General features: G+C 45.6%; 1 protein-coding gene across 5 annotated transcripts in view; it reads left to right on the plus strand.

Moving 5' to 3' along the window:
* ZC3H4 (zinc finger CCCH-type containing 4) overlaps positions 1-13,985 on the plus strand; it is a 339,067-nt gene that overhangs the window by 148,467 nt on the left and 176,615 nt on the right. For 4 of the 5 annotated variants that reach the window (XM_033954008.1, XM_033954004.1, XM_033954006.1 and 1 more), the window contains exons 5-7: positions 1,720-1,862; positions 3,393-3,489; positions 4,008-4,138. In XM_033954008.1, the coding sequence (XP_033809899.1) occupies positions 1,720-1,862; positions 3,393-3,489; positions 4,008-4,138 (371 nt within the window). The remainder of the gene's footprint in view (positions 1-1,719; positions 1,863-3,392; positions 3,490-4,007; positions 4,139-13,985) is intronic. The other variant, XM_033954005.1, reaches the window with a different exon arrangement.

The raw sequence follows: 13,985 nt of genomic DNA on the forward strand, positions 1-13,985 counted from the left end.
ACCATGATTCTGATAGCTCCTCAGTAGCCCAGACAACCTTGGTTCTCCCTTCTACTTTAACTCAGCATCAGGGAGCTACTTCATCTACTAATTTTTCCATTTCTTACACTTTTCTTCAGTCCTTACACCTGACAGCTTGGTATCTCTTGAGCTGACTTCATCTCACCTTCAGTTATCTCAATCTGTAAGGGACATCTTGGATGCTTCTAGAAAACCTGCCACAAGACAATGTTATACTCAGAAATGGACTTGGTTTTCTACTTGGTGCAATCTTCATCATCACAAACCACAATCCACCTCCTTATCTTCAGTTCTAGATTTTCTTTCCCATTTATCTCAGTCTGGCCTCAAATCCACTTCCATTAGAGTCCATCTTAGTGCAATTGCTGCTTTTCATTAACCATTGGATGGAAAACCTCTCACTGCTCACCCTGTGGTTTCCAGATTTATGAAAGGACTATTCAATGTCAAACCACCTCCAGTGGTTTGGGATCTTAATGTTATACTTGCTAAACTGATGAAACCTCCATTTCAACCAATGTCTTCAGCTCATCTTAAATATCTTACTTAGAAAGTAGTTTTTCTCATTTCTCTGACTTCTGCTCATAGAGTCAGTGAACTTGAAGCTTTGGTAGCGGATCCACCATTCACTGTTTTTCATCATGATAAGGTGGCACTTCACACTCATCCGAAGTTCTTACCCAAAGTTGTCACTGAGTTTCATCTCAATCAATCAGTTGTTCTTCCAGTATTTTTTCCCAAGTCTCATTCTCATCCTGGAGAAACAGCTCTTCATACTCTGGACTGTAAACGAGCATTGGCCTACTATTTACAACAAATTAAATTGCATAGATCGTCTCCACAACTTTTTGTATCCTTTGATCCTAACAAGTTCGGGCACCCTGTTTCCAAGAGGACAATTTCTAACTGGTTGGCTGCTTGCATCTCAATTTGTTATGCTCAGGCTGGGCTGCAACTGGAGGGTCATGTCACAGCCCCCAAGGTTCGAGCTATGGCAGCTTTAGTAGCTTTTCTCCGCTCTACTACTATTGATGAAATATGTAAAGCTGCTACTTAGTCCTCGGTTCATACCTTCAATTCTCATTACAGTCTGGAATCTTGTTCCGGACGGGATGGGCACTTCGGCCAAGCAGTATTACAAAATTTATTTTCTTAAAGGCCAACTCTCCCACCATCCCATTTTTTATTTAGCTGTGAGGTCACCAAAATGTGAGAATATGCTGGCTGCTTGTCCTGGGATAAAGCACAGTTACTTACCGAAACAGGTGTTATCCAAGGACAGCAGGCAGATATTCTCACAACCCACCCACTTCCCCTGGTTGGCTTCTTAGCTGGCTATCTGAACTGAGGAGCTGAGCGCCTACATCAGGCGGGAAGGCACTTGTGCATACGCAGTGCAGTCAGTTGTGAACTTTCTAAAGTTCTTAAAGTGCACAAACACTTTAGCAGCTGTCCATACCAGGGTTCCGTGGATGACTTCACCCACATGTGAGAATATCTGCCTGCTGTCCCTGGATAACACCTGTTACATTAAGTAACTCTGCTATTTTGATCCACAGGGTCAAAGTCTGCTGAGAAGTCATTTTAGACATTTCCCTGTTGTTTTTTAATGTTTAGTTTTAAAAATATTAAACAAGTCCACTGAGAGACACTTCTTGTGAAAGGAAGGGCAATTTGTTAATAAAAATTTTGATTCAGCAGGTTCGCGAGGACGTGGAAAGAGCTACAATGGCCCAATGAGAGGAAGAGGCTCAATGAGAGGAAGAGGTAGAGGAGGAAGAGGGCGGGGTTCGATGGGAGGAGAGCACCATGAGGATGACGACATGTATGGAGAAGAGGAGGTAAATCTGCTGTCTGGCCCACCTTCACCTGTCTTTTGCTCTTCTTTTAGTGTCAAAGCTGATCCAGAGCCTGACTATTCTGCTTTGAGCCAGCAGAAGGATAGGCAAGGTGCAAAGCTATCTCTCTGCCCTTGCAGGAAATATGTGCCTTCTCCAATCCAGCATTGAAGCTTAATTCTTAAAGTTCCTGAGCTCAGGCTTGCTTTAAGTGTACCGTACATTGATAATTATTTGCCACTTGAATTACCTTAAGAAAAAAACTGGAGTGAAGAAGGAAGAAAATCTTTTGGTTCTATTTTAATGTTACTGAGGAAAGCTAATAGTAATCTATGTCATCTTGGGGAGAAGTGCTAAAACATCATAGTACAGTGGTGCCTCGCACAGCGAACGCCTCGCACAGCGAACGCTGCGCACAACGAACTTTATGTCTTGATTCGTACAACGGACTTCGTTTCACACAACGAAGTCCGGGGTTCCTGCGGGGTTGGATCGCAGCGGGGTTGGTCGAGCCGCGAGGGTAGTCTCCTTCTCCTTACCTGCCCTGTCGCAGCACACAGCCGAACGGAAATCTTCCCGATGTCAGCGCTGACGTCGGAGGGAGGGCTTAAGCAAAGCCCTCCCTTCCTCCGACGTCAGCGCTGACATCAGGAAGACTTCCGTTCGGCTGTGTGCGGCTGCGGCAGGGCAGGTAGGAAGAAGGCAATGGCGAACGAAAGAGGGGGAGGGGGCGGTCCTCCCCGAAGAATGTGCACAGCTGGTCAGGTCCCCCGATCGACCGACAACAGGCCCGGCCGACAAACCTCCCTGCCCTGTAGCCGCGAATCTAAATTACCTCTTACAGCAGCTTCAATAATCCAGCTGCTGTAAGAAGGTAATTTAGATTCGCGGCTACAGGACAGGGAGATTTGTCCGACCGGGCCTGTTCTGTTGTCGGTCGGGTGCAAAAGCGCCATAAAGGTGGAGGCAGGGAGGGAGGAAAGGTGGAGTGGAGAAGAAAAGACGCTTAAGGGGGAGAAGGCCGCTGAAAGCACATGTTGGAGCAGGGGATGAGAGGGAGGGAGAGAAGGGGAAATATTGGACAAGGGCAGAAGGGATGCTAAATCATAGGGTGACAGGCAGAGAGAACAACAGGAAAAAGAGTGGAAGCAATCTTGAACCCTGAGGGTGAGGGCAGAGAGAGGTGGTGAGATGATTGATCATGGGGAGAGGGACAAAAGGGAATAGAGATGGGATAGGAAGATAGTGGAAGTAAAAGGACAGGGAGATGTATGTTTTTAGATGTATCTAAATAAAAATAATAACAAAAAATTTATCTTTTTTATGTCATCTTAGCATATTTTATGCTGCAGAACGAATTATTTTTTTTTACATGTATTCCTATGGGAAAACGCGTTTCACATAACGAACGTTTCACATAACAAACTTGCTCCTGGAACCAATTAAGTTCGTTGTGTGAGGCACCACTGTACTGACTTTTTAACTATTCTTCACCATCCACCTCATTAATAATGTCTGTTTAATTTATCACAGTACTGGGAAAATGAGGAGCCACTGGGAGAGGAGGAATATGATGATTATTCCAAGGAATTGAACCAGTACAGGAGGTCAAAGGAAGGCAGAGGACGAGGTGAGAGATGCCTGAAGAATACATTTCTACAGGCTGTGCTCTTAGGTTCACTGTGGTTTTCTAGCCCCTTTGGAGGGTTGTCTTTAAAATATAGTTACAATGCAATAAATGTCTTAAAATTAAGTAAACTAAGAACCAGATTGATAGCTTTGGAGTGCCCCACAGCTAGTCTGGTTTTCAGGATATCCACAATGAATATGTATGAGATAGATTTGCATAGATCAAAGATGAAAAAAGCAAATCTATCTTGGCATGAGAAATATTGTTCTAATTACCCTGTAATGAAATGCTGATTAGAGATATTTTGGGTGTTTGTGCTACTCTTTAGGGAATAAATTTTAGCCTGAGACTAATTCAATTATATAAAATTTTAGTGGATAAAAGAGACATCCTGACAAATGGATCAATTTCACAACTTTCTCTGCTAAGCTTCAGCAATGTTACATGATCATTCTGATAATTGGACCTTATGGAACAGAAATGTAATTTTTTTTCTATTGCCAATTTTTTTTCTGCAGGATTTGGTCGAGGCCGTGGTCGTGGCCCCCGAGGAAGAGGTTTCAAGGGAATGGGAAGAGGCAGGGGACGAGGTGGCCATAGAAGTAAAGGAGGAAATGACGAAGAAGACTTTTGTGATGAGGACATAGGAGTAAGTTGCCACTCCCACTTCTTTCAGTTTACCTTTAAACAGATTGATAAGAGCTAGCCAATCAGTTTGCAGCTCTCACTAGTAGTATCGAGCAGTTCTATCTGTTATCCCAGGACAAGCAGGCAACATATTCTCACATGTGTGTGCCCTCATCTCGGAGCCCTGGTACGGACACTTTAAAAGTGCATTGCCACTTTAAGATTTTTTTTGAAAGTTCGCGATAGCCTGCACCGAGCCTTCCCGCCCAACGTAGGTGCACGGCTCCTCAGACCTTAGTTTTCCGCAGAGCTAAGAAGTCATGTTTTTGAACATTGTTCAAAATTTTGCCTTTGCCTTCCCGCTCACACGTATTTCTTAGTAGTATTTTTTTATACTTGTATTATATATGTGTTTTATTTATGTATATCCACACCATCCACTCTACTGATAACCACCCCAGACTACAAGATGTTCAGAAAATAAATAAAAACTATACTCTTCAAGAAATCCCTGAAACAGTCTTAACATCACAAATACCTTCCTTCCTCCCACCTTATTCCTGCCCCACAGATACTACCTGTCCTACTTCTCTAGAAATCACCAATTGATCTTCTATTGTAACCCTCCGTTTATTACTCTTTTGTAATCCGCCTTGAACCACAAGGTAATGGCGGAATAGAAATTTGTAATGTATATTAAAAAAACACAAAAACTAACAATTGAGGTTATATTTTTCTTCACTGTTCTTCCCTTGCGGGCTTTGCCTTTCGAGGCCTCTCCTTTTTCCTCAGCCATTGAATTCAGTTTGGCTGAGGTGGTTTTTCTGTTGATGTCTCAGCTATTAACTGGTTTTAAAAAGTGTTGCAGATGCCAACGGCAAATTTCCATCACTGACCTACATAGTTAGTGTTTACAGTGCCTTGGCCTGGAACATCATGTCGAATCCTGTGCGCGATGTTCTACCCTGCAAAAACGTACAATCAAAAGTTGAAAACTTCAACAAGAAAAGTTGTTCGGCATGGCCACCGAGATGACATCACAACCTTTAACATCGAAAGCGTCGGCGCTGGAAGACATCGCATTGGGTAAGCCAGCTAAAAAGCTACCAGCTTCCCAACAGGTTTCACAGGTCGACCAAGCAACGACCGCCCTTATGTCTTGCCTCTCCTACATCAAGGTGTGCATCCTCTTCACGATCATCACCCTTGCCGAGGCCAGATAGGGCACCAAGGGCACCTGCAGAACACCAAACAGTACCGGTGCCCTCGTACTTTGAGAAGCTCGAAGCGCTTTTCCAAGTTAGTGACATGTTCATGCTTCTTCCTCTGACACTGGCTCCATCGGTACCAACCCAGCCAGAGCATAAAGCCACTAGGTCCTGTAGTACCGATACTGGATCTCCGGTTCCACGCATAAAAGCATCGATGCTTTTCCTCACGATGTCGATCCAGCTCTTCAAGACATCAGCGTTCATCGTCATCATCTCGACAATCCAAGTCTGCTCAGCATCGTTCATCTTCAGCTACTTCGAAGTGTAAACACTGATTTCCTTCCCGCTCTTCTACGCATGAAAGGAAATCATATTCATCATCATCTTCATTAGATAGACACCAGTCTCACCATCATCAATCCCGACACACTCCACCAAGGGGCTTTTATGATTCGGACTTACAGTCTGACTCAGCAGATGATATCCCTGAATCTATTACAGAGGCTTATGGGCCCGTGCTCTTCTCATATTTATAAACAACCTGGAAATTGGTATGACGAATGAGGTGATTAAATTTGCAGACGATATGAAGTTATTCAGAGTAGTGAAGACGCAGGAGGATTGCGAAGACCTGCAACGTGACATAAACATGCTTGAGAAATGGGCTGCAACATGGCAAATAAGATTTATTGATTGATTTATTTATTTGATTTTTAGCCCGTCCTCCCAAAGGAGCCCAGAACGGGTTACAAAGTACATCCATAATAATCCAGACAGAGCAGAGATGACAGTTTACATAAATTACAATATAGACATGACAATAAAACATATGTACTAAGTAGCATCTGGTGAAATTAAGTGACATAGGTGCATTGACTGGGTGGCATTTCAGGGTCAATGACTTTAAGGCGCTGGGTTAGTAAAGAGGAAGGTTTTCACGGCCTTCCTGAAGTTCCAGAGTCCATCTAGTGATCTGACAGATGGAGGGATTGTGTGCCAAAGTTTGGGTATGAAATGTGAGTAGGAACGTTTGCGGGCAGTTTCAGTTTTGAGGGAGCGGCCAGAAGGTATGGTCAGTCGTTTTTCTCCTTGGGACCTTAGTGGTCGTTTTGGGAAGTAGATTTGTAGTTTAGTTTTCATGTAGTACGGAATCGTTTCATGGAAGGTTTTGAAAGCGAGGAGCAGGGCCTTGAAGGTGCAGCATTTTTGAATGGGCAGCCAGTGCATGGAAGTTAATGCAGGGGTAACATGGTCGCGGATGCCTAGGTTTTTCAGAAGGCAGTGGATAAGTGTAACGTGGATAAGTGTAAGGTGATGCATGTCGGTAACAAAAATCTTATACACAAATACAGGATGTCCGGTGCAGTACTTGGAGAGACCCCTCAGGAAAGAGACTTGGGTTGACAAGTCAATGAAGCTATCTGCACAATGCGCGGCAAAAAGGGCGAACAGAATGCTAGGAATGATTAAGAAGGGGATCATAAACAGATCAGAGAAGGTTATCATGCCGCTGTACCAAGCCATGGTAAGCCCTCACCTGGAATACTGTGTCCAGCACTAGTTGCCATACATGAAGAAGGACACAGTACTATTCAGAAGGGTCCAGAGAAGAGCGACTAAAATGGTTAAGGGACTGGAGGAGTTGCCGTAAAATGAGAGATTAGAGAAACTGGGCCTCTTCTCCTTGAAAAGAGACATGATTGAAACATTCAAGATAATGAAGGGAATAGACTTAGTAGCTAAAGACAGGTTGTTCACCCTATCCAAGGTAGAGAGAACGAGAGGGCACTCTCTAAAGTTAAAAGGGGATAGATTCTGTACAAACGTAAGGAAGTTCTTCTTCACCCAGAGAGTGGTAGAAAACTGGAACAGTCTTCCGGAGGCTGTTTTAGGGGAAAACACCCTCCAGGGATTCAAGACAAAGTTAGACAATTTCTTGCTGAATCAGAATGTACGCAGGTAAGGCTAGTCTCAGTTAGGGTACTGGTCTTTGACCTAAGGGCTGCCGCGTGAGCGGACTGCTCGGCACGATGGACCACTGGTCTGACCTAGCAGCGGCAATTCTTATGTTTTTAAGTCTCCTCGAAAGTCTCCACAAAAGCTAAGTCTCCTACTGAAAGACTGTCTTTCACAAAATTAATCGGGCAAAGAGCTTCCAGTCAAATTAGAAGCTGATTCTGATCATAGTGCTGAATTTTTGGAGGCTTTGGATTATGATGAGCCTCCTAAAGAACTTCTTCGTCTCCCTTTACATCAGTGGTCTCAAACTCGCAGCCCGCCAGGTACCATTCAAGAAGTGTAGCTGGTGCCAGCAGGCTATCTCCCTCACTGACCCACACAAGTTGTCTGTATAGTGTTTAGGACCTCACCATCATCTGGAGTTGTGCGCCCGCTGTGCTACACTTCAAACTCGAGCCCTTAAACGTCGTTGAATTCAGGTAGAAAAAATATTCGGAGGCATGGATCGGCCTTGACCTAAGGCCCTGACCCCGATTCCTTTTTTTTTTTTTTTTGTAAATAATTTTTATTGATAAAGCAGCCAACAGCAATACAAGAATCAGAGTCGAGAGCCCTGTAACAATCAATAAACAAGAGGTCTAGGACAAGACAGCATGTCCAAGAAGGCTTCAGACATAAACTACCAATAAGCAATAGGAACAGAGATTCAAGGGCAAACAGGTACACTCCCAGAAGAAAATACAACAACAGAGCCTGGATGCTAAGAACAATGGCCTCCCAGCAGTGAAAACAAAAGAATAGAAAAATTCTCTCGTGGGAGAGCAAGCCATGGCTGCAATAAACATTTAAAATATGTCAACCCCGGAACAGCCACACCACACAACCAAACCACTACCATGCACCACCCAAACATACCATAACATACTAGTCACAGCACAGGAAACCCATACAACTCCCCATGCATCCACAGTCGTACCAACCCATGCATACCAGCTTGATAGTGGAGACAGGAAGCACCATTGCCTAAGAATCAAGAGAACTGAGTCAGGGAGAGGCAACAGAAACAACCGCCTTTGCCGCCAGTTTGGCCACTCTCCACAAGGAAACATAAGATCTGTGGTCACCAAAAAGGGCATTCTGGTAGATTCGTATTTCGAAGGAAGCAACTTCTTGCAGTCTCCGGAGCCACTGAGGAAAAGAGGTAGGAGTCAACGTCACCCAGTGATGCAACAGAAGCCTCTTCACTAACAATAGCGCAGAATACAGAAACTTCCTTTGCGGGAGGGAAAAGCCACCAAGAAGAAGGTCCCTCTGGTCCCCCAATAACAACAAGCCGTAATCCCGAGGCTTTGCTAGTATGGCGGCCAACAATTTAAAGCAAAACTCAAAAGTTTCTTATTTGAGGATGCTTTCGGTTAAAACTGTCCTTTTCAGGACTAAACTATTTGTTATCTTTCTCCCTACCTATTGTTTTAGCCCTTAAATGTGCTTTATTTTAAATGCTGTAGTTCTTCCCTTTTCCCTATTTGTGTGTAGTTTATCTCCTTAGTCTCAGTCTATGGTTTGTTATTTGTTGCTTTTAAATATTGTCTTGTTTTTAATATATCAATACTAATTTCTTTAGTTATTTTTAATATTTCAATACTAATTTGTTTTGTTATTTTTAAAGTCCCCTCTTTTATTATTGCTGTACACCGCCTTGAAATTTGTATAAGCGGTATAACAAATTTTTTAATAAACTTGAAACTTGAAACCCTTCTCCCAACCAGGTCATCCAAAAAGGGGAGGACCTGGAGCCAAATAGCCAAAAACATGTGAACCAGGGTGCCCGAGGCCTTCCGGTAGTGGGAACAAAGATTGGCCTCCCTTAGACCCATAATCTTGCCCCTAGTTCTGGAGATATAGGCACGATGCAGGATTTTGAATTGTATCTCTCGAAGATCAGCAGACCCCACCAGGAGAAAAATGTTGGCAAAAAGATCCAACACTTGGGCCCCAGTGTATTCACTATCCAAATCCCGAGACCACAGGCCAGCCACCCTCTCCAAATAAGGCACTGTAGGGGCGAACTTGAGGACCCTGTACCAGGTGGCCAACCGGTTCAAATGCGCTGGTACCAACACCAATTGGGCATCCCAGCTACCCAAGGACTACTGCGTCCCATTGGTGCTCCAGGGAAGAGCATTAGTGACGCGCCTGTAAATAGGCCCAGAAATTAGTAGTGGGAAGGTCCCAACTGGTCCTGAGCTGATCAAAGGTGGGGAAAACCCCCCTGCCCGCCTCATGAATATGGCGTAAACTGACACAGCCCTGGGCCTCCCACAGCTTGAATCCCGAGGCGCATATCCCCGGAGGAAAGGCAGCATTTCCCACCAAAGGAAGAGAAGCCTGAGGGGTACGGCACTGTCTCTGGTGCCACTACCTCCACGCCATGCGCAAAGGATGTAAAAAGGCGAACCGAAGACCCGCCCCCAAAACCCTCCGCTACTCCACGTGCAGCAGAGAAAGAAAGGAGTGGGGCTCGCACCATGCTAACATCCATCCCATAGGGGAAAATCTACAGTCTCCCGTGATACCTTCGTGCACGAACCGCATCAAAAATGCTACATTGTACAGGCGGATATCCGGCATATTCAAACCCTCCAGCCTGGTGTCCAGGGACAAAGTACTGGAGCTAATTCTGGCCGCCTTGTTCCGCTAGATAAAAGAGCTCAAGATAGATTTAAAAGCCTGCTCGTCTTTAGTAGTGATCCACAAAGGAATAGTCTATAAGGGATATAACAGTTTAGGGAGCAAAACCATCTTTAACAAAGCCACCCGCCCCCATAAGGTCAGCGACAAATCTTTCCACTTGATACAAAGGGCTCGGATAGCCTCAAGATGGTGAAGAACATTACAGCGATACAAAAGAAAGGGTTGGGTACTCAAATAAACCCCCAAATAACGCTTGGGCTTCCGTAGAGGAGGGATGGGGAGCCCATCATACCAATGTTCAGGGCGCTCGGAAGCCAGGGGGATCAGCTCTGATTTGGCACAGTTGACTCTAAGGCCCGAAATGTTCCCAAATGCCTGAACAACCTGTAGAGCCAGGGGTAGATGGAGCGGAGCATTATCAAAATAAAGGAGAATGTCATCTGCAAAGAGATTGAGGCGGGCCTCTTGCTCTCTTATCCTTATGCCTTGAATAACAGGATCCGATCGAATCTTAACCGCCAAAGGCTCAATAGCAAGGAGAAAGAGAATTGGGGATAGCGGGCAGCCCTGGCGCATCCCCTTCTCCAGAGGGAAAGGGGAGGTAAGATGACCATTAACCAGAAGCCGAGCCCGGGGAAAAAAGTAAAGACCACACACCCACTCCAAAAAAGCGCTGTCCAGTCCATAGTGTCCCATAACCCAAAAAAGGTACGACCACGAAATGCTGTCGAACGCCTTTTCCATATCTAATCCCACAATAGCCGCTCTACTGTCTCCCCCCCCCCCCCCCCAAGAGTGAATAGCCATGAGCTCCGGGTCAAATTCATAGAAGTGTATCTACCAGGCACAAAGTCCACCTGATCCTCATGGATGAGGAGCTGCAGAAAAACATTCAAGTGCTTTGCAAGTATGGCGGCCAACAATTTCGCATCTTGGTTAAGAAGGGATATGAGCCGATAGGCGCCCACCTGGGATGGGTCCTTGCCAGGTTTGGGCAGTAGGACAACATGGGCCATATTGTAACTGTCGAGGGCTCTCTGAGAATGTGTATTATTATAAGCTGCTCTTAGAGATGGCGCGATGACATCCGATAGAATCTTAAACTAAACTAAACCTTAAGTTTATATACCGCGTCATCTCCACGGAAGTAGAGCTCGGCACAGTTTACAAGAACTTAAAAATGAGAAAGGGTAGGAAAAGGTTTACATAAGTTTATAGATCGAGTGGTAAAGTAAGGGAAAAAATAAATTACATGTTAGAGAAGAGCCAGGTTTTTAGTTGCTTGCGGAATAAGTGGAGGTTATTCAGGCCCATAACCGTCCGGGCCTGGAGATTTGGTAAGTTTGAGCCGCTTGATACCAACTGACACCTCCAAGCTCATAATAGGAGCGTTCAGCTGCTGGATCTGATCCTGCGTGAGCTTGGGAAGCACGACATCCTGGAAAAACAAATCTTTCTCTCCTACCTCAAAAGGTCGATGGGCGTACAACTCCCGATAATAATTCACAAATTGTTGATGAATAGTAGCTTCAGTGGTATACGTTCGACCCTGCGAATCAGTAATAGACGTGATCACCTGCCTCTTACGTGATGGTCGGATTAAGCGTGCCATCAAACTACCCGCCTTGCCTCCCCAGCGATGAAGGCGATAGCGATGGAAGTAGATATCCCATTCTGCTTGGGCCGTGAGAATAAGATCAACCTGCTGCCGAAGTTCCTGCAATCTAGATTTGTCTGTAAGGGATAAACTACTCTGATGGCTGCGGCGCAACTTTTGTCGCCGCCGCTTGCCCACAGTATATGCTATGATAAAACCCCAGATAACAGCTTTGGATACCTCCCAAAAGAGGCTCGGATCAAGATCTGGTGTGTAATTGTGATCATAGTACACCAACCACTGATCACGGAGATACTGGTGAAATGCAAGATCCTTGTACAGGTAACAGGGGAATCACCATGTTCTATCCGCAGGGTCCGCCGTAATCTGAAGAGAAAGCAGTACCGGAGAATGATCCGACAAGGGTGTGTCTTTAATATCAACGTCGGCGACCACCGGGAGCAAGGAGGGGGACAACAGAAAATAGTCTAAACGAGTATAAAGATTATGGGGGTTAGAAAAAAAGGTATAAGTGTGTTCCGTAGGGTTTAACAATCGCCAGATATCCAAAAGCCCGAGCTGGTTGGTTAGAAAATTCACCCCTTTACCATCGTGGCCCCGCGGGAAAACCTTCGAGGAGCACAGTCCAAAGTTGGATCAGCAGTAATATTAAAGTCCTCTCCAAGCACTAATCGGTAGCCCGGGTACTGTGTCAGCCGTGCCAGCAACCCTGAGAAGAAACGGTGAGTGTAAATATTGGGTGCATAGATATTACAAAACAACAGTTTATGTCCCCCAATACCAGCACAAATCTACTGTCCCCATCCTGAATGACCTTATGCAAGTGAAAGGATAGCTGCCTGTGGACCAAGATAGCGACCCCCTGATGATGGTTGCAGTAAGAAGAAAAATAGACTTCACCCACCCAGTCCCGTCGTAGTTTCTCATGTTCAATGGTGTTAAGATGTGTTTCCTGCAGGAAGGCAATATCAACATGTGCCTTACGCAACCAGGTCAACACCTTCTTCCGTTTGATATGGGAGTGAATCCCATCCACATTAAAGGTGGAAATTTTCAATTGAACCATACTCTATGCGCTCATGGTGGTAAGAGAGAAAAACAGTTCCATCCCGCAGAAAATTGGAGAAAGACCCCCCAGCCAGGTCCCTCCCCCACAAACAAGTAGAGAATCAGACATTCCAGGATCCTCAGAAAACTACAAGGCAGATCCGTAAAGGAAACAGAACTCCATACTCTCAAGCCATCAATCATACATTCCCCATGCACACTTCCATGCACACAGCCCCATACATACTCCCCCCTCCTGCCCACAATCCTAACCCCCTCCCAAAAACACATCAGCTAAATAGGCCACCGTCCACCCTATGTATTCAAAATACTACAAAAAGTCCCCCTCAGCCCCCCCCCCCCATCAACAGAAATCAGGGGCAAGATATCCAAGCTTGTCAGCATACAATAGGTCCAGCACTGGAGAGATGTCTGCAGGGTGGAACAACTAAGAAGCCCAACAGCCAGATCATACATAGCTATCCGCCCCGGAAGCGAGGACCTAAGATGTCATCAGGCCAGACTGTCCCCAAACAGTAAACAGGAAAGAAATCCCAGCCATGCTGTAGAAGTCCGCAGCAGTCAGCTAAGAAAATGTAAGTGCCCAAAACAGGGCTCTACAATGAAAGCTGGTGCCAGGAGATTCGCGCCCATTCCGGCTACACAGTCCATGGTGTGCACAAGGGTCCCCAGTTAGGGCACAGGCAGCTTAGCCAGAAAGGATTGACGATCCTCATGGTTGTCCAAGGTGACCGTCCCGTTGTTGTGCTGAATACGAACTTTAGCAGGATATTGAAGTGCGAATCGAATCCCCCTAGAATGTAGTTGAGAGCAGTATGGAGTAAGGGCTCGGCGACGTTCAGAGAGCTAGGCGAAGAAATCCTGGAACAGCAGGAGCCGAGAACCGTGGTAAGCCGAAGTGCGGGTCTGGCGATAGGCTTCCAGGATTTTTGCCTTTGTGGCATAATTGAGAAAACATGCTATCACCGGCCTGGGTCATGCACCGTCCACCCGCGGTGCTCCGATGCGATGGGCCCGTTTCACCTGCACCGGGCTCAATGTTGCGGCTAAGCCCAGGGTCTGCTCTCAGAGCTCTCAACAAATTTCTTGTCAGAAAAATTTTGGATGCTGTCTCTAGCATCCTTATATCCCCTTCTGGAGCAGAACGATTGGTTATGCTCTCTGGATCGCAAAGAAGCTTACACTCATATTCCCATTCATCCAGCCTCTCGCAAGTTCCTCAGATTTCGGGAGGGAAATCATTTTCAGTACAGAGTGCTACTCTTCGGCCTGGCATCATCTCCCAGAGTGCTCACCAAGTGCCTTGTAGTAGTAACAGC

This window comes from Geotrypetes seraphini, chromosome 8 (assembly GCF_902459505.1).
Source record: "Geotrypetes seraphini chromosome 8, aGeoSer1.1, whole genome shotgun sequence".
Lineage (NCBI taxonomy): Eukaryota > Metazoa > Chordata > Amphibia > Gymnophiona > Dermophiidae > Geotrypetes > Geotrypetes seraphini.